The 25,892-nt window shown below is 42.6% G+C and overlaps 1 protein-coding gene across 4 annotated transcripts in view; it reads right to left on the reverse strand.

Annotated features, from left to right (window-relative positions):
• Positions 1–18,823: 18,823 nt before the first annotated feature.
• Positions 18,824–25,892, reverse strand: part of SH3BGR (SH3 domain binding glutamate rich protein) — a 70,233-nt gene continuing 63,164 nt past the window's right edge. For 3 of the 4 annotated variants that reach the window (XM_032174384.2, XM_032174383.2, XM_032174381.2), the window contains exons 5-7: positions 24,635–24,664; positions 22,505–22,634; positions 18,824–19,242 (exon numbers count right to left, since the gene is read on the reverse strand). In XM_032174384.2, the coding sequence (XP_032030275.1) occupies positions 22,539–22,634; positions 24,635–24,664 (126 nt within the window). In that variant the 3' untranslated portion in view covers positions 18,824–19,242; positions 22,505–22,538. Of the gene's footprint in view, positions 19,243–22,504; positions 22,635–24,047; positions 24,162–24,634; positions 24,665–25,892 lie in introns of those variants that run through there. The other variant, XM_058427508.1, reaches the window with a different exon arrangement.

Below are 25,892 nucleotides of genomic sequence, written 5' to 3' on the forward strand. Positions count from 1 at the left end.
ATGCCTGTAATCCCAACTACTCAGGAGGCAGAGGCAGGAGAATTACTTGAACCTGGGAGGCGGAGGTTGCAGTGAGCCAAAATCACACCACTGCACTCCAACCTGGGCAACAGAGCAAGACCCTGTCTCAAAAAAAATTAATTAATTACATTCAATTTTAAAAAAAAGATTATTTCAACAGACTGTTGCTTTATCTCCACAAAGCAATTCCGTGTGATGGTAAGTTTCCTAGTGACAGTGGTAAAGAATGTTATCAGTACATTAAAAACCAGCAGTTTCCAGATCCTACATAGACTCAATTAGAGAATGCTCTTGCAGATGAACAGTGAAGAAAGAAAAAAGGAAAAGAAAACAACAACAAATAAGAGAATACTCAATCAGCAAACGCATGCAAGCGTCACTGGCATCTCATCACAGTCTCTCCTCTCCACTAGGGTCAGATGCATCTGGACACCAGATGCTCATTTTCTTCCCATGAGATACCATCCTTGGAGAAAGACAGTGAGTGGCCGACTCTGACCCTGTCATCCCTGCCTCTCAGAGACACAGAGCCTCCTGGAAGGTGGACCTGGCCCCTCCAAGCCTTCAGTCCCTCCACCTCCTCCAGGGAGTCAGCACTGCTGAAGCTCAGCAGACACTCAGCACACCTCTTCCATTCTCATCAGGTGGCAGGGTCTGCTCTCCTGGCCAGGGGGAAACCAGTTTCTCTTGTGAACTTTCAATCACTTTGAAAGCACTTCTGAGCCTCTTTTCTGAGTCTGCCACACTTGGAGTCCTCTCTATGAAATACAACAAAGTGAATATGAAGGGCAGTTTTGCCCCCGCTTCCTTTAAGGACTTGGACTCCAAGGGGTTAGCCTGAGACTCAAGGCTGGAAGCTCCATTGGTGACAACCCTAAGTGAGGTCTGAGTGCTCAGAAGCCTGAGGAGCCCACCTGGCACTGTCCCCTTCCCCTACCAAGAGAGGGCTTTCAGTCCAGCCACACTTTCTCCTGCCATAAAAGGCACCAGTGGACACCATGAGGCCATCAGCCAGTGCTGAGCTGGACAGTGACTCTTGCCTGGGGGCCTCTGGGCTGCAGACACTCACCTCAGGGAGGCTGGTTCTGCCTCCACCCTAAGGGCACTGGCAGGAGAAATGCCATCACCATTCAATAACCCAGGATCCTCACAGCCCTCACTTGCAGGGACTCGCCTGGAGGGTTTCTATTGCACCCACTTCACTCAAAGACCCCTCTAGCTTGCTGGCTCACTCTGCTCTTGCCCTGTGGTGAACACCATAGCCTGTAAAGTCTGGTGCCAAGAGCCCTCGGTTCTGGTTAGTCAGGGACTGCGGGAGCACTGTGTCCCTCTCTCCACCACTATCAACCTTCCAAGGGGCCACTTCACTCAGTTTCACAGAACTGAAAGTGCTGGTAAGTTTCGGACTTTCCTGGGACGCCTTGGCTCAGCCGGATAGGACAGGGGCACTGGTTTTGTGTCACTTGATCTTGAAGACATCATTCTCTTTGCAGGACCTGGGCTCATTACCTCCATTGCCAACCTCCTGGTGTCTCTCCTCTGCTCTCAAACTTCCATCGGCTGCCTGGAGGATGCATGGCTGCCGTCTCCGCCTGAGAGGCGTCCGGGGACAGAGGCCAGGCACGCAGGCGACCAGGCTCCAGCTCCTCACCTCAGCTCTGACTTACATCCACCTTTTCCCAACTAAACCCAGGGTCCTCCGGCACCCACATCCTTGGCTGTTGCTGAACTCATTTCTGGGCTGTTTGCTCAGAAGCCTGAATTCTCCAGTCTGGGGTCAGCACAGTTTTCCTGCTGCTGTTCCGCCTCCCTTTCCTCATTGCCGAAGCTGCTGCTACTGCTGTTTTCTTTGTCTTCCTTCTTTGTCTTCTTGAAGCTCCTTGTTAAAACTTAGTCATTAACTTAATAAGCCCAGGCACAACGGCTGACTGGTGTCAGGAGAAAACGCCCAAATCATTGTTTGCTGCTGCACAGATGTGTGGGTACCTCCTTCACCACCTCCCAGTTGGGCCGGGGTGGACTCCATGCCCATAGACACCCACACAGGGCTGACTTCAGCCTGCTTTTGTCATCAGTGCTTGATTTATGGACAAGGAAGTCCTTGGAAAAGCACTGTGGCCAGCTGGGCTGAGGGACCTGTGACCTTTCAGGTTGCAGGCACTTCACCTCTGTTTGTGGTCACCAGAAGGGACTGCCGTGTGCATCTGAGCTTCGGAGGCAGCAGGGTCCAAACATTTTGGAGTCAGGGACACACTAGATCCTCCCAGCTTTGCACCAGGAAGGAGCTGCAAGCTTTGGGGTTCTTTGGGGAAACTGGTTTGTATTTGCTGATCTCTGTACTGGTGCCCTGGCCAAGAGCCGGAATGCTGGAGTTAACTGTGCTTCGTAAGGTAAATGAATCCAAGGTCAATGGTTTCTTTGTCTTCTTCTGATCCCCACCCCCAGACCTTGTTTCTAGAGCTCCATTCTCCCACCCATGCTTCCTGTGAGAGCCTGCAGCCCCAGGTCACTGGAGGACATGCCCAGCAGACTCAGTGGTTGCAGAGCTGTGCTCTTACCAGACCCACTCAGATTTAAGTCACTGTTGTCCGTACCTGTATCTGGCAGCTGTGATTCTGATTTCACTGGGATGAAAACCAAACAAAATACAGTCTTGTTCATTTACTTTTTTGAACTTTTCTTGGTCCGAATCCCAGTTTCAAACTTTTTGAGTTTGGTTTGAGTTTCATGGGTGCCCTCGCCCTGTGGGTTTGGGGAAGAAACTTGGCTTTCTGCGTGTCTGTGAGGGCTGCCATCCTCTCATGACACAGCTGTCTCTTTGGTCAGGAAAGCCACCATTTTCTCTGTTTCTGGGAAGCTGGCCCCATGGCCACAAGGGGCTAGGATCAGCCAAGGCCGGGCCTCTCTTATTCCCTGACAAGGCTATCAGGATCCGTGGATTCCAAATGGCACCATCGGCATTTTTCCATGAGCTCACTGTTGGGCAGTGACACGACTGGAGTTATAAGATTCATCACCAAACCTTGTGTCCTCACAGAAATCCTGGGGTGGAGCTGCTTTGATATATCGTATCCTTGGGTCATCAAAGGGAATGTACTGAATGAAGCTGTCATGGGCAGTGGCAGATTGGAGGTGTGGAGGGAGCCCTGAGGTAAGAGGGTGTTTGCAGTGCCCAGTTCCAAGGGGACCACAAGGAAGCCGACCACCAGCCCGGCCTTCTCAGTTGGAGGCTGCTGCTGACCGTGAATGCCACATACGAGTGAGCACTGTGTCTTCCAAGTAGGGGCTTGGAATGTGCTGGGGGATGACCTGTATGATGGTGGAGGTACCTACTGGAGGCTCCAATCCAAAGTCAGACATGCAGAGCTCATGCCTGGGGACATATGGATCCGCTGCTGGCTGTCCTGATAGTCACCACTTTCTACTCCCTATGGGATTGGTGGTGCAAGCCATCAGATGGGGGTCTCCCAAACTTAGGCCGAGGAAAAGAGGCCAAGGAGCCACGCTTCTCAGGGTCACTTGTGAATTTCAAATTTGGTGCATAAGTGGGAGAATACTGTGGCGTTTTAGGTAAATGTCTGTCATTTAATGGGATGGAAATTTCTGTGCAACTGAGGCTCTGGGTCAGAGGGCTATCGGGGTGGGAGAGGGGCAAGTTCTAGGCAATAATTGGGATTTCTCTTTGTTTTGAGAATTCGACACATGTTCTCCTTGAATGAACAGTAACAGATCTTGAAATAATTTCTCCTCATCACCATCAGACACCTGCCACCTGAATTTCCTTGGCTGGTTGCAGATGTTCAGCCACTTGGCAGGACCCAACATTCTCAATTCTTCTTCCCAAGCTGCCTTCTTATTTATCTATTTATTTGAGACCGAGTTTCTCTCTGCTGCCCAGGCTGGAGTGCAGTGGTGTGATCTCAGCTCAAACCCCTGCCTTCTGAGTTCAAGCGATCCTCATGTCTCAGTCTCCCAAGTAGCTGGGATTACAGGCTCCCACCATCACACCTGGCTAATTTTTGTATTTTTAGTAGGGACGGGGGTTTCACCATGTTGGCCAGGCTGGTCTCGAACTCCTGACCTCAAGAGATCCACCCCCCTCAGCGTCCCAAAGTGCTAGGATTACAGGAGTGAGCCACTGCACCCGGCCCCAGGTTGTCTTCTTCGTCACATCCTCTGTCCTTCCTCTGACTTCCCATGGACCCTGCCTCATGTGGATGGGCGGACTGTGGGCTTGGGTCATTCCTCCAGGTCTTCTGGGTCCCTTGGACCCAGCAGGCTGCTGACTTCCCACCCTCCTCTTCTCCAGTTGGCTTGGTCATTAACAGTCTAGGGTTGGTTGATTATGAAGCCCTGCCTCAGAGGTTCTAGAAGCAGAAGTGCTCTGGGGATCCCCGTGGCCTCTCGGTGTGGCGCGGCAGCTTTCAGAGTCACTCCCACATCCTTTCCTGGCAGATGTCTTACGATGTGCAAAGGCCGCAGGGCCATCCTCATGCCTATTCAGCAGGCCACAGACAACTCGCATCCTTGTCTTTGCTGGCTGGCACCCCTCAGGGTTATCCCTGCGTGGTGCTGGGAGGTCTCTCAGTAGTTTGTACCCATGAGTGATCAGGAGGTCTTCGGCACTGTACATGGTACACAGCCTCATTGAAGCTCCACCACTGGAATACTGGTGGAGGCAGGACCCAGCTCCCCTGGGCTGTTGGTGTTAGCAAGTGCAGGGACTTCAACATCCCTCAAGGCAGCAGGCTGGGGGAGCTTTTAAAAAGACTCTAGTTCCTGGGGCCTAACCAGAATCTGACTGAAGAGCCCTTGGGCCTTAAGTGAACATTGGCGGAACCCTGGCAGTACTCCTCGTGGACCTGTGGCAATAGTGGCCATGGGACTGAGGCTCCTCTGCCTGTTGAAACGGGAGAGACTGTGTCTAATGATTTGAGTGCCAGCTTGGCTGCAGTACAATAGAATACCAGGTAGACTTCTAATGCAATTGGCATACTGAAGAATTCATCAGAGTTTTGTTTTATTTTTTTGAGACAGAGTGTCACTCTGTCTCCCAGGCTGGAGTGCAGTGGAGCAATCTCGGCTCACTGCAAGCTCCGCCTCCCAGGTTCATGCCATTTTCCTGCTTCAGCCTCCCGAGTAGCTGGGACTGCAGGTGCCCGCCACCACGCCTGGCTAATTTTTTATATTTTTAGTAGAGATGGGGTTTCACTGTGTTAGCCAGGATGGTCTCGATCTCCTGACCTCGTGATCCGCCCACCTTGGCCTCCCAGAGTACTGGGATTACAGGTGTGAGCCACCGCGCCCAGCCTCATCAGAGTTTTTTAATAGCAGAATTGATCAAGCAGAATAAGGAATTAGTGAGCTTGAAGACAGGCTATTTGCAAATACACAGTGAGGTTTTTTCCAAGATGGCAGATCGGAGGCAGCGTTAGTGTGTCTCTCATATTTGGAAGGAAAGAATACTGTGTAGAGATTCACAATGAATTTTTTTTTCCAAGAATCAAAGCAGGAACTTAACAAGAAAACCAAAAGAATCCACAGACCCTTTGAAAGAAGTGGCAGGCTGCAGCCTACTCCATGAGACAAGTGAAAAACTGTTTAAGTCCCCAGAGTGTGAGAGGGGGAGAGTCTGCCTCCAGAGCACACATACCCACCAGGGAATCTGAAAATCCAGGCCATGGGAGAAGGTCCTAACTCTACCCAGAGCTGGAACAGATTCAGGGAGTGACATGAAATATAAAAGTGGAAGCAGCAGCAGGAAGTGCCTTGCAGGCATTCCCAGTCTCCAGCATGAACTGGGGGAAGCCATTCCTGATTATATCTCACAGGGGTCCTCAGAGAAGTCAGCCAACGAACTCAGGGAGGGGGCACAACTTAAAAGAAGCTTTCAACTGAATTAAGAAGTTTTCAACTGAATTTTATAATATAATCTCAAGTGGGGACAAATTTCCTTGACCAGAACCTAGGGAGGGGTGAATGGGAAGTGCTCTACAGACACCACCCTCAGGAGCTGGGTACCCAGCCCTGTGGGCAGATGGGGAACAGTGTGACCTGAAAGCCAAGATTGCTATCTGTGCAGGGAAGCTGATGGCCTGGGGCAGCTCTAAGTTATGTGCACAGACTGCCTGGATCTAAACCCAGCACTGTTAGCAGAGTACTGCAGGAATGAGATCAGCCTTGCCAACTGCATGGGAGCTGCATGAGACTTACTGCTACCCACTTTTCCCCACTCCCTTTGTAAACTCTCCTGTGCAGCAGAGGCAGTTATACTCCCCTCTGGAACATTACCCAAGTAGCATGAAAAAAATTTCCCCAACCCTCACAGGAGCTGTCACTAGCCCTGCTCAAGGAGAGTCATTGTGCAGACCTGCCTAACCCTGCCCCAACCTGGCTGTGCCCCTCCACCCACTCTAGTAGCTTTACACAAAGGACATAAATTTTGGGGAGTTTTATAGCCCCACCCATTGCCTGAGAAACCAGAATACTTGCCCAGGGCAACTTAAGGCAAGCTCAAATCCCACTGTTACTACCATAGCTAGTGCTCATTGGCAATCACCACCTCCTGGATGGAGGCCAACAAACACAGTCCATTGTAGCACTTCTAATGTTATTCTACTTCTAAGTAGAATAACACTGTGCCCAGGAAGGAGAAAACAGTCATGTGACCTCAGCTATCACCACTGCACACAACACCCTGGCTAACCAGAGGTCTTGAGTCTACGCACATGACAAGTTCACTACAATTATAACCAGCATTCAAGAAAGCCAACACACTAAGCCTATCTACAACCAAGGAATCTCGCAGAATCCACATTACTCCCCTGCCACCTCCATCAGAGCTGGTGCTGGTATCTACAGATGGGAGACTTGGAGACAGGTCACATTTTTGGATCCCTTATAGACATTTCCTAACACCAGCCTGGAATCTGGTAGCCCCACTGGGTGGCTAGACCCAGGAGAGCAATAACAATCCCTATAGTATGGTTCTCAAGAATTCCCATTCTTAGGGAAAAGGAGGAATACAACATCAAGAGGAAGAACACCCAGTGGGATGAAAGAATCTAAACAGCAGGTCTCGAGTCCCAGATCTATCCACTAATGGGAAGTTTCTTACATTAGAGATACAATTGCATTGCTAGGGACAGCAGGGAAAGTCTGGCCCAGTAGGCAGGCAGCCTGTCTGTACGTGAAGGGTCTTGGAAAAGTGGTTCTTGTTCTTCTCTGGTACACCACTGCAGACACAGCTGGGACTTCTCTCACGGGTATGCAGCATGGATGTACCTGTGGTCAGCCTTCTGGTACAATTCAGAGTGGCTGCATCCCCACAGGAGGAGCACTCCTCAGATTTAGGCTTGCACCGGAGGCAGAGTCACAACCCCTCTCTACTTGGAACATCAACATTCCTACAGATGAAAAGAAGTGCTTGTCTGATCTGAATAGCCAGAACACTGGGAGGTAAGTAGTTTTCCTGCTGGCCTGGCAGGGGAGCTGAGGTAGCTCCCACCCTTTACCCTGATAAAACCTTAGACATCTAATTGAGAGCTCCCCCAGACACCTTCATCAAGGCTGGAACCTGCGCCCACCATTGGGTATTACAGCTACCTACCTGTTTTAGCTACAACTGGTGCCTGCCTACCCAAGGATACCTCCCCTACTGGCCTGAAGCCTAAATCATCAACTCAGTAAATAAAATGCTGGGGAAAAATCAAATAAATTTAAAAATTGTTCACAAATGGGAGAATGAGATAAGCTTCAAGAGATCCTTGCCATTCCAACCATGTAGGAGACAGTAAACTTGCCCATACACCAAGTACATAAATACTACAACCAACATCTGGGAAAGCCAGCACACAAAGACTCTCTATAACTAAGGAACTCATACAAAGTCTCCCCCCTTAAAATCACCAAGAATCAAATTAGGCTATAATAAACTAGAAACATTAAAGTCAGATCCTTAAGAGAAAAAAAAAGAAATTAAAGAAAAAAATACAGTCAAATAAAAAATAAATTCAAGAACAATTTGAAAAAATAGTCTACCCAAATGAGAAGGAACCAGAGAATTAATTCTGGCAATATGACAGAATAGGGTTCAATAACACCCCAAAAGATCACACTAGCTCCCTAGCAATGAATTCAAACCAATATAAAATCTTTGAAATAGCAGACACAGAATTCAGAAGATTGATTATTAAGCTACTCAAGGAGATACCAGAGAAAGGTGAAAAACAAAATAAAGGAATTTTTTTTTAATTCAGGATATGAATGAAAAATTTTCCAGAGAAATGGGTATCATAAAGAAAAACCAATTAGAACTCCTGGAAATTAAAGACACACTTAGAGAAATACAAAATGCAGTGAAAAGTTTTAAGAATAGACTAGAACAAGTAGAAGAAAGAATTTCAGAGCCTGAAGACAAGGCTTTTGAATTAACCCAATCAGAATCAAAATAAATGAACAAAATCTCCAAGAAATATGGGATTATGTAAAATGGCCATACCTAAGTATAATTGGTGATCCTGAGGGAGAAGAAAAGTCTAAAAGTTTTGGAAACTTATTTGAGGGAATAATTGAGGAAAACTTCCCTGGCCTTGCTAGACATCTAGATATCCAAATACAAAAAGCTCAAAGAACTCCTGGTAAATCCATTGCAAAAAGATCATCACCAAGGCACATGGTCCATCAGGCTATCTAAAGTAAATATAAAGGAACGAATTTTAAGAGCTCTGAGATAAAAGCATCAGGGAACCTATAAAGAAAAACCTGTCAGACTAACAGCAGATTTCTCAGCAGAAACCTTTCAAGCCAGAAGAGACTCAGGTCCTATCTTCAGCCTCCTTAAACAAAGTAATTTTCTGCCAAGAATTTTGTATCCAGCAAAACTAAGCTCCATAAATGAAGGACAGATAGTCTTTTTCAGACAAATAATGAGGGCATTTGCCACTGCCAAACCAGCACTACAAGAAATGTTAAAAGGAGTTCTAAATCTTGAAACAAAAGCTTGATACATACCAAAATAGAACCTTCTTAAAGCATAAATCTCACATGACCTACAAAATAATAACACAGTGAAATAAAACTAAGTAGGTAGCAACTAATACGACGATGAATAGAACAATATCTCACATCTTAATATTAACATTGAATGTAAACGGCCTAAATGCTCCATTTAAAAGATACAGAATGGAAGAATGGATAAAAAAAATTTTAACACCAATCAAATATCTGCTGTCATCAAGAGACTCACCTAACACATAAGGACTCACATAACTCAAGGTAAAGGGGTGGAAAAAGATATTCCACACAAATGGAAACAAAAAGCAGGCAGGAGTAGCCTTTCTTTTCTTTTTCTTTTTTTTTTTTTTTTGAGATGGAGTCCCTCTCTGTTGCCCAGGCTGGAGTGCAGCGGCCCGATCTCACTGCAAGCTCCGCCTCCTGGGCTCACGCCATTCTCCTGCCTCAGCCTCCAGAGTAGCTGGGACTACAGGCTCCTGCCACCATGCCCAGCTAATTTTTTTGTATTTTTCAGTAGAGACAGGGTTTCACCGTGTTAGCCAGGATGGCCTCAATCTCCTGACCTTGTGATCCGCCCACCTCGGCCTCCCAAAGTGCTGGGATTACAGGTGTGAGCCACCATGCCTGGCCAGGAGTAGCTTTTCTTATATCAGACAAAATGGACTTTAAAGCAATAACAAGAACAAGAAGGAGGAGGAGGAGGAGGAGGAGGAGGGGGAGGGGGAGGAGGAATAATGATAAAAGGATTAATCCAACAAGAAGATATTACAATCCTAATTTTACATGTACCTAATACTAAAGCTCCCTGATTTATAAAACAGTTACTAGTAGGCCTGAAAAATAAGATAGACCACAACATAATAATACTGCGGGACTTCAATACTCCACTGACAGCACTGGACAGATTATCAAGACAGAAAGTCAACAAAGAAGCAATGGACTTAAACTATACCTTAGAATAAATTAAGCTAACAGGCATTTACAAAGCATTCTTCCCAAAAACTGCAGAATATAAATTTTCTCCTCAGCACATGGAACATTCTCCAACATAGACCATACGATAGGCCATAAAACTGTCACAATAAAATTAAGAAAATCCAAATTATATCAAATATCTTCTCAGACCACAGTAGAATAAAACTGGATATCAACTCCAAATTAATACTCAAAACTGTACGAATACATGGAAATTAAATAATCTGCTCTTGAATACTTCACAGGTTAACAATGAAATCAAGATGGAAATGTAAAAATTCTTTGAAATGAATGATAATAGTGACACAATTGATCAAAACTTCTGGGATACAGCAAAAGCAGTGCTATGAGGAAAGTTCATAGCATTAAATGCCTACATCAAAAAAGTCTGAAAGAGCACCAGTTGACAATCTAATGTCACACCTCTAGGAACTAGATAAATAAGAACAAACTAAACTCAAACCCAGCAGAAGAAAATAAGTAACAAAGATCAGAGCAGAACTACATGAAATTAAAACAAAGAAACACAAACAATAAATGAAACAAAAAGCTGATTGTTTGAAAAGATAAAATTGATAGACCACTAGCAAGATTAACCTAGAAGAGAAGAGAGAAGATCCAAATAAGCTCAATTAGAAATGAAACTGGGATATTACAACTGATGCCACAGAAATACAAAAGCTCACTTAAGGTTACTATGAAAAGCTTTACAAGCACAAACCAGAAAATATAGAGGAAATTGATAAAATCCTGTAAACAAATAACCCTCTTAGATTAGATCAGGAAGAAACAGAAATCCTGAACAGACCAATAACAAACAGCAAGATTAAATCAGTAATTTTAAACAACTGCCAACAACAACAACAAGAACAAAAAAAAGTCCAAGACCAGAAGGATTCACAGCTGAATTCTACCAGACATTCAAAGAAGAATTGGTACCAATCCTATTGAAACTATCTATTCCAAATGACAGAAAAAAGGGAATCTTCCCTAAATCATTCCATGAACCTGGTATCACCCTAATGCCAAAGTCAGGAAAGGATGTAACAAATAAAGAAAACTACAGACCAATATCCCTGATGAACATAGATACAAAAATCCTCAACAAAATACTAGCCAACCAAACCCAACAGCACAACAGAAATATAATACATCATAATCAACTAGGTTTCGGCTCAGGAAGGCAGGGATGGTTTAACATACACAAGTCAATAAATGTGATACACCATATAAACAGAATTAAAAACAGAAACCACATGAACATCTCCACAGAGGAAGAAAAAGCATTTAATAAAATCCAGCATCCCTTTCTGATTAAAAAAAAAAACCTCAACAAAATAGGAACAGAGGGACTTACCTCAAAGTAATAAAAGCCATATATGACAAACCCACAGCCAACATTATACTGAATGAGGAAAAGTTGAAAGGATTTTCTCTGAGAACTAGAATAAGACAAGGTTGCCCGCTTTCATCACTTCTATTCAACAGTACTGGAAGTCCTAGTCAGAGCAATCAGACAAGAAGAAATAAATAAAGGGCATCCAAATAGGAAAGAGGAAGTCAAATTGTCACTGTTCACTGATGATATGATCATATACCTAGAAAACCCTAAAGACTCATCCAAAAGCTCCTAGATCTGATCAACAAATTCAGTAAAGTCTCAGGTTACAAAATTAATGTACATAAATCAGTAGCACTGCTAAACACCAATGACCAAGCTGATAATCAAATCAAGAACTCAATCCCCTTTACAACAGCTGCCAAAAAAAAAAAAGTCCTGGGAATATACTTAACCATGGAGGTGAAATATCTCTACAAGAAAAACTACAAAACACTGCTGAAAGAAAGCACAGCTAACACAAACGAATGAAAATACATCCCATGCTCACATCCCATGCTCATTGATGGGAAAAAATCAATATTGTGAAAATGACCATATTGCCCAAAGCAATCTATAGATTCAATGCAATTCCCATCAAAACACCATCATCATTCTTCACAGGACTAGAAAAGAGCAATCCTAAAATGTATATGGAACCAAAAAGGAGACCGCATAGCCAAAGCAATATTAAGCAAAAAGAACACATCTGGAGGCATCACATTACCTGACTTCAAATTATTCTTCAAGGCTAATTAACAAAACACATGGTACTGGTATAAAAATAGGCACATAGACCAATAGGATAGAATATGAAACCCAGAAATAAAGCCAAATACAGCCAACTGATCTTTGACAAAACATACAAAAACATAAATTGGGGAAAGGATATGCTATTCAATAAATGGTGCCAGTATGCCACATGTAGAAGAATGAAACTGGATCCTCATCTTTCACATGATACAAAAATCAACTCAAGATGGATTAATGACTTAAATCTAAGACCTGACACCATGAAAATTCTAGAAGAAAAATTCTTGGCTTAAGCCAAGAATTCATGACTGAGATCACAAAAGTAAATGCAACAAAGATAAAAATAAATAAATGGGACCTAATTAAACTAAAAAGCTTCTACACCACAAAATAAATAATCAGCAGAGTAAACAGACAACCCACAGAATGGGAGAAAATATTTGCAAACTAAGCATCTGACAAAGGACTAGTATCTAGAATCTACAAGGAATTCAAACAAATCCGCAAGAAAAAAACAAATAATCCCATCAAAAAGTGGGAAAGGACATGAATAGACATTTCTCAAAAGAAGACTAACAGCCAACAAACATACAAAAAAAAATGCTCAACATCACGAATGCAGGGAAATGCAAGTTAAAACCACAACAAGATACTACATTACTCTGCAAGAATGGCTGTAATTAAAAAGTCAAAAAACAATAGATGTTGGTATAGATATGGTGGAAAGGGAACACTTTTACACTGCCAGTAGGAATGTAAAATAGTGCAACCACTATGGAAAACTGAATGGAGATTCTTAAAAGAATCTCCAGACTGCATACATAGAACTACCATTTGACCCAGCAATCCCACTACTGGGTATCTACCCAAAGGAAAAGAACTTATCGTATGAAATGGACACATGCGCATGCATGTTTATAGCAGCACAATTCACAATTGCAAAGATACAGCACTAATCTAAGTGCCCATCAACCAACAAGTGGATAAAGAAAATGTGGTATATATACAACCACGGAATACTACTCATCCATAAAAAGGAATGAAATAATGTCATTTGCAGCAAACTTAGATGGAGCTCGAGGCCATTATTCTAAGTGAAGTAACTCGGGAATCAAAAACCAAATATCATGTGCTCTCACTTATAAGGGAGCGCTAAGCTGTGAGGACACAAAGGGATAACAATGATATAATGAAATTTAAGGGATTGGGGGGATGTTTGGGAGGGGGTTGAGGGATAAAAGCCTACATATTGGGTACAGTGCTTGGGCGACAGGTGCACTAGAATCTCAGAAATCACCACCAAAGAACTTACCTATGTAAACAAAAACTACCTGTACCCCAAAAATTATTGAAACAAAAAGTGCATCAAAAATAAGAAAATACACAGAGAAGAAAAAAGAACAAACAACAATGAAGCAATCCTATAGGATCTAGAAAGTAGCCTACAGGGGTAGATCTAAGAGTTATTAACCTTAAAGAGGAGGTAGAGAAAAAGGTAGGAATAGAAAGTTTATTCAAAGGGAAGGTAACAGAGTTTCCCATACCTAGAGAAAGATATCAATATCCAAGTACAAGGCAGTTATAGAACACCAAGCAGATTTAACCCAAAGAAGACTACCGCGAGGCATTTATAGTCGAATTCCCAAAGGTCAAGGATAAAGAAAAGATCCTAAAAGCAGCAAGATAAAAGAAACAAATAACATACAATGGACCTCCAACAGACTTTTCAGTGGAAACCTTACAGGTCAGGAGAAAGTGACATGGCATATTTGAAGTGCTGAAGGGAAAATACCCCAGAATAGTACATCCAGTGGAAATATCCTTCAAACATGAAGGAGAAATAAAGACTTTCCCAAAGAAACAAAATGCATGCTTGTACCAAAATATCTCATATAACCCATAAATATATACACCTATGTACCCACAAAAATTTTAATTTAAAATTAAAATTAATTTTTTAAAAAGCAGGGACTACAGAGAAACCTGACCTGCTACAAAACGAACTAAAATTCATGTCATGGGATTAAGACGCACTCATTAAATCATCCTCAACTAGAAGGAGCTGTTCTCTCAGCTAAAAATACCATGTGGGGCTGGTTGCAACTCTGGCACATCACTGCGTGGCAGTTGATAGCTCAGAACCAAATGAGTTATTGGTGTGTCCTTCAGCATCAGTGGGCAAGATATATCCAAGGACAACCAGGCTGGAAAAGGCAGGTGGCAGTTTTAGTTTTTTCTCTCTGCAAACCTGAAACTTCGGATCTGAGGCCACCGACCAATTTCTAGAACCCTGTGGGGTGGTCAGTGACCCAATTCCCTCTGTAATTGGAGCTGGTGGTGGCAGCCACAGCTAGCGACCCAAAGAACTGGAAGATGAAGGTAATGGAATAGACCTCTGATGGTACAACTAAGAAAACAAAATAGGTGGATCGTAAGTGAGAAGTGCAAGGCACCTTGCTCCAGGGCCCGAACGGCATCGAGTCTGAAGACAGAATGCGAGGACCAAAGCCAGGCGGAGGAGGCGCTCTGGGGCCAAGGCGCACACTGCCCACGGCCAGCCAGGCACCGTAGGGGAACCATACTGTGGCCCAGGATCGAGAGGAAAGGGTTTGTTGGGGAGGCTGTTCGTGGCTTTGGAGTGGGACACAGGTATATCTCAGCTCCGGTTCAGCCATTGCCAAAGTACTGAATTGAAACCCCGTGCCTCAGTTTCCTCCTTGCCAGATAAAGATGGTATCCACCTCATCGGGTTACTGTAGCAACACACGAAGCATTTAATACAGAGCCCGGCTCATAGCAGGCACTCCATCAGTGTTAGTGAATAAAAATGATAGGAAAGCCCACACCCTGATTGTAATCCTAGACTGTGAGCTTGATTCATGGGAGATTGCCTGGGAGGTTTCTCTCACCTCCCCTGACAAGATCCGGGTGCTAAATCTACAGAATGCTAGACTGGAACCAGGAACCCCCCGGTTAAGCCCCCACTCCACGCCCCCTCTATGCTACTCACACCTGCCTACCTGAGCCCCTCCCCAACTGGAATCTTCCACACTTGAGTACATTTCCGCATTATTGAACAATCTCCTAACTTCTGATTTGGAAAACAGCCAGATGCACTAATACATTTTAAAGATTTCCCAACTCAGTTTTTCTACTTCCAAGAAGTCCTTCCAAAACAAAGTAGTGAAAAAGCCAAGCAACTTAGACAACTGTGAAAGGAATGCCTTTGTTAGGATCGTGAATATATTTCCAAATATTTGGACATATGTTCTATTCAGACTAAAAGTCTTGCGACAGAAAAGGATAATCAACCCCTTCAATAATCAGGGTTCTGTTTTTACTAATTTGATAAGGTAGAACCCCATTAGAGGCTAAAAGAAGACCCCGTATCTTTATCAAAATTGTCAATATGCAATCAGTTGTTGACTGAATTTAGGCTCCTTTTGTATAATGCAAGGATGTGCATTTGAACAATAAATGCACATTTCGCACAAAACAAAGTTATCTTGGATAAAACCTTTATAAATGATACGCTAATTAATTCACCAATTAATTATAAGTAGGGTTTTTGTCTGTTTTCCTCCATCTGGTTGACAAATACCTCTTCCCACCTTCTGATGTCAACTGGCAGTACCCTGACTCGGGTTCACGGCCAGGGAACCTCGTGGGCAGCGACACCATAGCAAGAAGCTTGTCTTTTATCGCCACCTAATGGCCATTCTCTATTATCACAATGTACCAGGCCCTTCACACCTACTTGCTGTGCTTGCACAGGTGTAACAGTTAAATGAGGTGCGGTTTTTTGTTTTTTTCTTTTTGAGAAAGGGTCTTGCTCTGTCACTCGGGCTGGAGTGCAGTGGCGTGATCAATGGGCTGGGCTAGAGTGCTGGGCTGAAGCAATCCTCCCACTTTGGCCTCCCGAGTAGCTGGAACCACAGGCACACGCCACCATGCCTGGCTAATTTTTGTATTTTTTGTAGGGATGGGGTCTTGCTATGTTGCCCAGGTTGGTCTTGAACTCCTGGGCTCAAGCAATCCACCCACCTCGGCCTTCCAAAGTGCTGGGATTACAGGCATGAGTCACCACACCCGGCCCAGGTAAACGAGTTTTGAAAGAAAACATTTATAGGCTGGGCACAGTGGCTCACGCCTGTAATCCCAGTATTTTGGGAGGCTGCGGTGGGCAGATTGCCTGAGGTCAGGAGTTCGAGACCAGCCTGTCCAACACGGTGAAACCCTATCTCTATTAAAAATACAAAAATTACCCAAGCATGGTAGTGCAGGCCTATAGTCCCAGATACTCCGGCGGCTGAGGCAGGAGAATCACTTGAACCTGGGAGACGGAGGTTGCAGTGAGAGTGCCACTGCACTCCACCCTGGCGACAGGGCGGGGCACTGTCTCCAAAAAAGAAAAAAAAATTTGTAAATATTTCCAAAGAATCTTTGCAGGCAATACAGTTCATTCTCTTCCTATACCTTTCACATTTCATTGAGAAAACTAAGAACTGAAAGACAACAACAAACCAAAGGAAGATTTCAGTCCAAAGAAACGAGAGGGAGCCCAGGAGAGGAGAGTGGGGAAAGGAGAGTGTATTGTTCAGTGGCTGGAAAAAAAATACACTCAAATTTTTGTGTAGTTGCTTCTCTAATTAAAAAAAAGAAAAGAAAAGAAAAGAAAAGAAAAGAAACAGTTCCTTTGCGTGCTCAGGCCTCCCTTATACCATTAAGCCAAGCTCTTTGAACTTCGGTTCACTTCAGATCATCATGCAATTATTCCATTTCTCTGGTCTCTTTTGGTTTTTTTCCAAAATGATTTTCCTTATTCACTTGGAGTTTCCTTTTGAGTTATTCTTTTTTACAGATTCACAATGCTGCTTAGTTTCTAGAAGCTTCCTATATTGAAAAGCGTTAAGATTTTTTAATCGTATTTTGATACCATACGGTCCATATCTGGGATTCTCCTCACTGTGCCACTGGATTGCTAACCATGGAAGGTTGAAGGGACAGCTGAAGCCAAAACTAGAAGAGAACTGATACCATCCATAGGGTACTATTGATCTAAGTGATTTTTGCATTTCAGTGATACTTTAAAGAAAATGAAACGGGAGCAAATACAAATACCCTTCTAAGATGTTAATGTTTCTGACTACAGGAAAATATAAGAAAAAATTAATTCAATTTAAATAAGTGGTCTGGGTTTTTATCTTTGCTTATTGTCAGCATAGATATTTATTTTCATTTTTAAAATATGAGAAATAGCAAGGTGGGCAGATCTCTTGAGGACAGGAGTTCCAGACCAGCCTGGCCAATATGGTGAAACCCTGTCTCTACTAAAAATACAAAAATTAACTGGGCGTAGTGGCACGTGCCTGTAATCACAGCTACTCAGGAGGCTGAGGCAGGAGAATTGCTTGAACCTGGGAGGCAGAGGTTGCAGTGAGCCGAGATCCCGCCACTAAACTCCAGCCTGGGCGATAGAGCAAGACTGTTTCAAAAAAAAAGAGAGAGAGAGAGAAATAGGAGGAAAATTGGCACCTAACTAAATCTATCTCCATCCTCCTCTGCCACGAAAGAGAGAAAAGTCAGCCCTGAGCAAGAAGAAGAAAGTTAAGACCTATTTGTGTAGGGGGTTGTAAAAATTATGCAAGCTTTTTAGATAGGGCATAATTTAGCGCAATGAAATTAAAAGTAGAAATTAATTTTCAATTATATGAATTTCCATTTTACTGTGGTCTTTTACCTTAAGCAAAGGGAGAAACGTTTTTAACACAGACTACTTCAATGATTGGAAACAAAATAACCTAATTCTATTCAAAATGCCTTTTTCTGTTACTAGGGTAACAAGAAAAGAGCCGTTTCCCAGAGTTCACGACAGCCACGAGACTTCTACAACTGCGGAATACACTTTGAAATAACACCAACAGACTCTGCTGCAAAATTAGGAGGCAGACTCCAGAGGGGAAAGTTTACAGCCACCCGGTTGAACTGCCGTAATTAACATGAAATAGGAAAAGAGCACAGCAAGGAGATGAGCCCCTCTGACAATACAGGAGCAACGTTGGCTGCAAAAACACAAGGAATCGCACATAGGCAGGGAGGTAGCAGGGGGAATATCAACAAAATCTTACAAGGAAGAAAAAATATCTACAGTAAACTGAGGCGGGCAGGTGAGCAGAGAAATGCTATCAAACTTACCTGGTGTACAAGTCATTGGAGATGGATCAGCTGTAGGTGAACACGCACTCCTGGTCATCAGGAAGAAAAATTACAGGACCCGTCTCCACAGCCATGGCTACAAATCAATCAACAGCAGGAGAAACAGAAGCAGCCACTCCCTTCAGCTCAAAAACGTGTAAAGGGCACTGGGTTGCAAATTTCTGTCCTTAATATCATCCCTCCTTACCATCATCCCCACACAAGTGGATGATAAAGTTACAGTTAGATAAGGCTTCAAAGATGATACGCACAGCGTGTGTGTAATAAAAAAAAAAAAAATACGACGTAATGAGACAATCAATGCAATTTGAAAACATGGACCAAATAATCAGTGCAATAAAAGGCATCGATCCCAACGCAGACAGAAAAGTGCTGCTGAAGATTTAGACTTGGCAACAGACAGACGGAGTTCAGGCATATGCAAGCAGAGACTATAAATAATGAAATGATCCTCCTTGGGACAGATATTTTTCTATTAATCTTTATTTATATGACGGTTTTCTGGAAAGCACTTCATTTTAAAACCTGTTTCTGAGATAAGTAGCATAAGGCGCATCTGAAGAAATACTATCGTTGTATCACAGAGAACTTCCATGCCTTGAAATCATTTTTTCAGAGTATTATTAATAAGATGGTCTAGCTATGCAGAGCAAAAACGAAAAAAAAATCTTCAAAAGCCAAGACTGTCAGGCACATGAAGGTATGCATAAACTGTCTTCACATTTAATTTCATATGATTTGGGAGATACATCCATGTACATCTAACCAGGTCAGGCAGCACAAGTCTTCAGTGAACCCCGGGTGTGCCAGCTTCAAGCCAAAGTATTCTGCTGAGTTTGGTTTGTGGAGAGACATTTGAAATGTTGCTTCATAGCTTCCATTTTCTAAAAGAAAAGGCAAATATTAGGGAAAGACTAGAGAAAGACACAGAGTATTCACCACAATCTTTATCACTTAACATACAATAGAGGAAAGTGTTGCCTTTTATTCTATAAACCACTAGTCATCATTTGCTCCCCACTGAAAGGAAAGGGAATTTGTCTCATGGAAAACTAAGCTAGATTTATATCCTTTCTCTACACAAACACATATCAAACACCATAAGGAAGTCAACATCTTCAATTATAATTTCCCACTGTGTTTTCATGGAAAATAGGCTGAATTGATGACAGCTTGGTCCTAGAGGGGGAGCTCTAAATGGTTCATGGCTACACCAGAGGAAGGTATTAAGCGGCAAGCTGTGGGGAGGTAGAATCCAGTCTCATATTGGACATTATTTGCCCTGGGACTCAAACATCAATTTAGATTCTAGGTCAGATGTGGTGGCTCACGCTTGTAACTCCAACACTTTGGGAGGCCAAGGTGGGCAGATCACTTGAGCCTAAGAGTTCGAGACCAGCCTAGGCAGCATGGCAAAACCCCATCTCCATGAAAAATACAAAAATTAGCCAGGCATAGTGGTGCATGCCTGTAATCCCAGCGACTCAAGAGGCTGAGGTGGGAGGATCACCTGAGACCAAGGAGGTCAAAGCTGCAGTGAGCCATGACCTCACCAGTGCACTCCAGCCTGGATGACAGAGTGAGACCCTGTCTCAAAAAAAAAAATAAAAATAATAGATTCTGACTCCAACTTCAACGATGGGAAATGAGAATTCTTTCATAGTTCCATTCATTGCCTTGTTCTGTCTGAAATCGTCTTTTCAAATAAAATGTGTGGATAATCTATGAGTTATGAGATGGGTTTGTTTTTGGAAGCCAAATCGTTTGCAGAATACCTGACTGCATCATCATGTCGCATTTTAAAGGTTATTGACTCTCTTCGGGAGTCAGTGGCTGGGATTTAGGGTGCTGCCTGGTTTACTCCTTCACTGTCAGGCATTTTGACCTCACAACAGACTATTAGGGACTGGATTCCAAACTAGAACCCATCAGAGAAACAGGCAGAATGTGCTAGCCACAACTGTAACTTGCCTTTTTTTCTTTCTTTTTTGGAAATGGCCTATAAAGAAGCCATCTGTCTACATTAAAGATTCTCTCTCGGCTGTGCCATTTCACATCCAATATTTCTTTATAATTATCACATTAAAACTGCACAATTTTTAAAGAACTTTCCAAGCTGAGTGAACAGACATGGATTTAAACAGGACCAACGAGTCTGTTACTGTGGGTTTTGCTTTGTTTTGTTTCTGGTATGAGGATAAATATCATCATATTTTCATTTTCTACCATTCTTCAGGTAGAATATCTTAAGCTTGCCAGTTTTCTTTTTTTCAAAACTGAGTCCCAACCCACTCCTTAGAAATGGAATTGTAACCAAGTGGCAAGCAGAGGGTTTTAAAGTAGAAGTCTGTGGGTCCAGAGCATGAAAGAAACTCCCTAGAGAGACATCAAATCATGGGCTAGACTCACTTTCTCACTCAAGCAAATGAACGACAAAACCTTTATGGTCCAATAACAAAGTGTGATGGCCACTCTCACTAGCTCCAAGATGCTCTAAAAATAGACTAAGTGCTTTTTATATTAGTTTTTTTATATAAGTCTATTAAGAAGGGACGTCCCTACTATTCAAATTGGCCTTTGGTGCAAAGAGCATTGCTATTTGTCAGCCAATTTTTAAAGGGCACCAAAGATTTCTTCTTCCTTCTCCAAATAAACCCTTCTATCCACCCTTCTTTGTACAGGCACCAATTCTTATCATAGACTTTAACTGGAGACCTGCCTGGGGAACATGGTGAAGTCACTTTAGGTATCTTTGACAAGTAAGCTCTTGCTGCCTTATAATTTTAAACTTCTGTTGACGATGGAAAATAATTATGTAATTCTTACTGGTTTGGTAAGTGTCACTCATTTAGAGAATAATGAGCGCATATTCTATCATTATCTCCTGAGAGTAACAGCCCAAAAAGCCGTCTTAATTTTCAGTGGAGGTATAATATGGGAGATAAAAAGACTAACATTTTTAAAAATTTTTTAAAAACCCTTATAGCTCCAGAGCAAAACCATGAGCAATGCTGCCCTAGAGAATAAACTACCGCCTCAAATTCAGTTGCAAAGCCAATCATATTAGTAATAATACAACATGTACCTAGGTATTTGCCAAATATCAGGAAAAAACAGGTATTTTTATAGCACTTAATGTCTTTTGTTTTGTTTTTGTTTTTGTTTTGGAGACAGAGTCTTGCTCTGTCACCCAGGCTGGAGCGCAGTGGTGCAATCTTGGCTCACTGCAACCTCCGCCTCCCGGGTTCAAGTGATTTTCATGCTTCAGCCTCCCGGGTAGCTGGGACCAGAGGCATGAGCCACCCTGCCCGGCTAATGCACTTCATGTCTTTCAGGGTTTTCACACATGCTGTCCTATCTGTGTGGCTCACAATATTTAAGCATTCGCCCGTGTCCTCAAGATCCATCATCAGATTCCATTGTCTTATTAACACTTAATACATGCTCATTAATATGTGGCACTTTTCAAACTAGTAAGAATTACATAATTATTTTCCATCATCAAGGGAAGTTTAAAACCAGAAGGCAGCAAGAGCTTACTTGTCAAAGATACCTAAAGGAACTTCACCATGTCCCCCGGTGTTTCTAGAGGAGCATTATGGTTAATAGAAATGGAAATGGAGTATCAAGCACTTACAACTAAACCTGTGGCAGCAATAATCTTTCATGACTCAACAGCAGCTTTGTGATTTTTTAAGGTTATAATTTATTGCCATCATTCTGAACATCAGTAGTCACCCCCCTATGGTTGTACATGTGGTTGGTGGAGGGGTTGAGGTTATAGAATGCTGATAAAAGGACACTTGCTGTATCTTCTCTCAAATAAAGTTTATATAGAGGAAGAAGAGGAAGTAAATGCAAAACAAAACTCTTCCCTGCATCAAAGGTGCACTTTTTCCTAGAAATCCCATCAACCATAGCCTTCTGTGCCCTAGAGCTCAAGAAACAGACCCACGAAAGGTCAGCAGCCCCGCGGCTCTAGAAAGGAGCTGGACCCTGCCAGAAAGGTGTGCAGACCAGGGCTTTGGAAGGAGACAGACAGCCTTGAATTGGAATTCCCTTTCTCCTGTTACTAATCAAAACATGCCACAGATAGCATACAGTACGGTAACTAGCAGCTTTTCCACCCCAGAATCCTGTAGCTACCTGGAGAAGTGGAAGAAATGAAGTGTGAAAAGGCCTAGGAATCTTCGTCTTCTCCAGGCTCTTCTCCTTCTGCAGCTTCCTCCTCCTCCTTGGCTTCCCCTTCCACACCCTCTGTGGCTATTTCCTCCGTCTTATTTTAACGAAAATTACATTAATATTAAGAAGCACAAGGGCCAAGGATACAGTGAGAAAAAGACTGTAAAATGCTGGACTAGAGGTCAAAGCCTCACACAACACACAAACAAACACACCAAACACACACACCACACAAATACACACACCACACATGCCACACATATGCCACACACACACCCCAACCAAACACACCACACACCATATACATCACACAAATACACATACATCACACATACACCACACCACACATACCACACATACATACACACAAAAACATCATCCTTCTAAACACAGACTCCTCAATTTGGAATGGTGCTTTAGAATGACATGTTAATTCTAACAGGTTTTATAATCCTTCCTAAGCATACAGTCTCCACTCATATTAACAAATGACTCTCAGCAAATAACCTGTACAAATTCAGAAGGTATATATATATATACACACACATATATATACCATATATATATATACCATATATATATATACACAGTTAGAAGAATAAAATACAGAAAGAATCAGCAAATCGAATTTTGTCCGAAAGGATGAGCTGTTAAATGCACAAGCTGGTTATATTTTCTTATAACAAGCTAATTTCTTAAAGCAAAAGTTATCAGCAACCTACATATATAATCTGGAATTTCTTCCAAATTAACAGTATGTTTTTATCTTATTTTTAAAATTCTATTTTGAAGCTGGCCTAGCAAGAGAGAAACAAAAGAAATAATTATTGGAAAGATATAAATATTGAGAAATCACGGTGTAGAATACACTAGAAATAATCTTTAGGTCTAAGAAGAGGGGTTGGTTTGATATATTAGCATTTAAAATAATGAAGCAGATCTATACTTACTACCTCCCCAAATATAAACACATTCCATGAAAAAAAAGGAGACAAGAGTATTCATCACAAATTGATTGTGTGTGTGTGTGTGTGTGTGTGTGTGTGTGTCTGTGTGTGTGTGTGTGTGGCTACAATGGTTATCTCTGGGTAATGACGGTTAAAAGCTATGTTCATTTTCCTCTTCTATCTGCATTTTTTAAATTTTCTATAATGATCATGAATTTTGTCATTTCAAAAGTTAACAAAAGTTTCTTTGGGGGGATTTCTTTTGACATTTGGGACCCTCTTTAATGTTGATGACCTTGTGCTGAAACATCTAGACAATACATGTAACTTAGTAAATTATTCTCCCTACCCTTGTGGTCACAATTTTAAGTTAGTTCTCTAGCATTTTAAAGTGATTAATCCAGGCCCATTGAAGTGGCTCATGCCTGTAATCCCAGCACTTTGGGAGGCCGAGGTGGGTGGATCACTTGGGGTCAAGAGTTTGAGACTAGCCTGGCCAACATGGTGAAACTCCATCTCTACTAAAAATACAAAAATTAGCCAGGTGTGGTGACACGTGCCTGTAATTCCAGCTACTCAGAAGGCTGAGACAGGAGAATCGCTTGAACCCAGGAGGCGGAGGTTGCAGTGAGCTGAAATCACACCAACTCCAGCCTGGGCAACAGAGTGAGACTCTGTCTCAAAAAAAAAAAACAAACAAAAAACAACAACAAGAAAATAAAGTGATTAATTCAAAGATGTTCAAAAACATAAACATAGGTAGGAATCCCTCCCTCAATGAAAACACCACTAACCACCATGCAGGATTCCTAAAGCCAGAGCATTCAACAGGGTGAAAAAGGACGAGGAGCAGGCATCTCCAGCCAGGCCTGGCCTGATGTCAGTGAGAAACCATGGAAGACACCTGCACCCGAGGGGGCTCCGAACAGGGTCCACAGCCAAGCCCTGTTTCTCTCTCCACCTCCCTCGGACAAACTTATCTCCAACTTACTTTCCTTCTCAGCAGGTTAAAGGAGGATTTTCTGGGTGTGTGGGTTGCATCGCTCTCTTACGTTATGAAGAACCTGCCTCAAGCTGCAATCCTCCCACCTAAAAGATGTTTTTATTAAGCAGATTAAGCACAGCTGTTGAAGATGGTCGACCGTACCTCTTCTGTGGCTGTCTCTCCTTCTTCTTCCTTACATCCATAAATCAAAATTAAAGAAAAAAACATAATTCAAGTAAGTTTAAAGTCAAATCTGAAAATCAAGCAAACTATAATAAAACACAAGCTAATCAAAATGAACAACACATTAGTTTATCCATAAAATAAGTAAATAGCAAAGATATGATAGCTGGGTGATCCCTACTTCTTTCATACATTACATTTCAAGCTCTTAAAATAATTGTGAGATTAAAGACCGTTTCCCATCAGTTGAACTCCTGAGAAAATGTAATTAATTATTAATACTGCTTAGTAATACATTCAATTCTATTTCTAAAGCATACCAAAGACTGATAGTGCTATCTAGCAAAATTCAGACCATATGCAAGCAATGTAAAAATTTGAACAAAAATGTCTTTTCTGACTTTATGCCCTTATAACTATGCCTTTACTTCAGGTTTGAACAAATTTAAAAAGTAGGTCAAAAACTTTTCCTCTATGAGAACAAAATGATAACATTTCTGAATCACATAGTATTTTAAATACTGATTTCTGGGTAAAGAAAGAAACTTGCAAGGTAAGAGTGGGTGGGGTCACCCAAGGCTCAAATAGGTCTCTACTGTGCAAGCCCCCAGCCCACTGGAATTTCTATTTCCTTCAGATCAAAGAAAAATAACCAGGCTACAGCTCCTAAAAATGCCTCTAAGAAGAAAACAAAAGCTTTTCCATCCCTTCCCAGAATGGTCCGATAAACCTCCCTGGAACCAGAGTGCCACAATTGCTTTAATTAAAGAGAGAAATGTGGTTCTGAAGAGCAGTCCCTAAAAATTCCTAATGCCTTACAACTCAGGCAGTGAGCTCAGGGAATCATCGACAGGGGGCACTGAAGGTAATCTTGCAGTCATATACATTCTCTACCCAGCACTGTGTTTATACAGATGAGGACACTGAGGCCACAGAGGGAAGTCATTTGCCAAAGTGAAAGGTCACAGGATAAGGAGTCAACACAATCAGGACTCACTGCAAGTCTACTGATTCCTAATTAAGTGTCCTTGTTATACTACCAGGCAGCCTCTCAAGATTAATAACGGAAAAATCAAAATCACAAAAGGTGGCAGAGTACAACAGCTCATGCCTGTAATCTCAGCTCTTTGGAAGGCCGAGATGGAAGGATCACTTGAGGCCAGGAGTTCAAGACCAGCCTGGGCAACATAGCAAGACCCCCCCATCTCTATAAAACATGTTAAAAATTAGCCAGGCA

Source organism: Hylobates moloch, unplaced genomic scaffold, assembly GCF_009828535.3.
Source record: "Hylobates moloch isolate HMO894 unplaced genomic scaffold, HMol_V3 SCAFFOLD_14, whole genome shotgun sequence".
Taxonomy (NCBI): Eukaryota; Metazoa; Chordata; class Mammalia; order Primates; family Hylobatidae; genus Hylobates; species Hylobates moloch.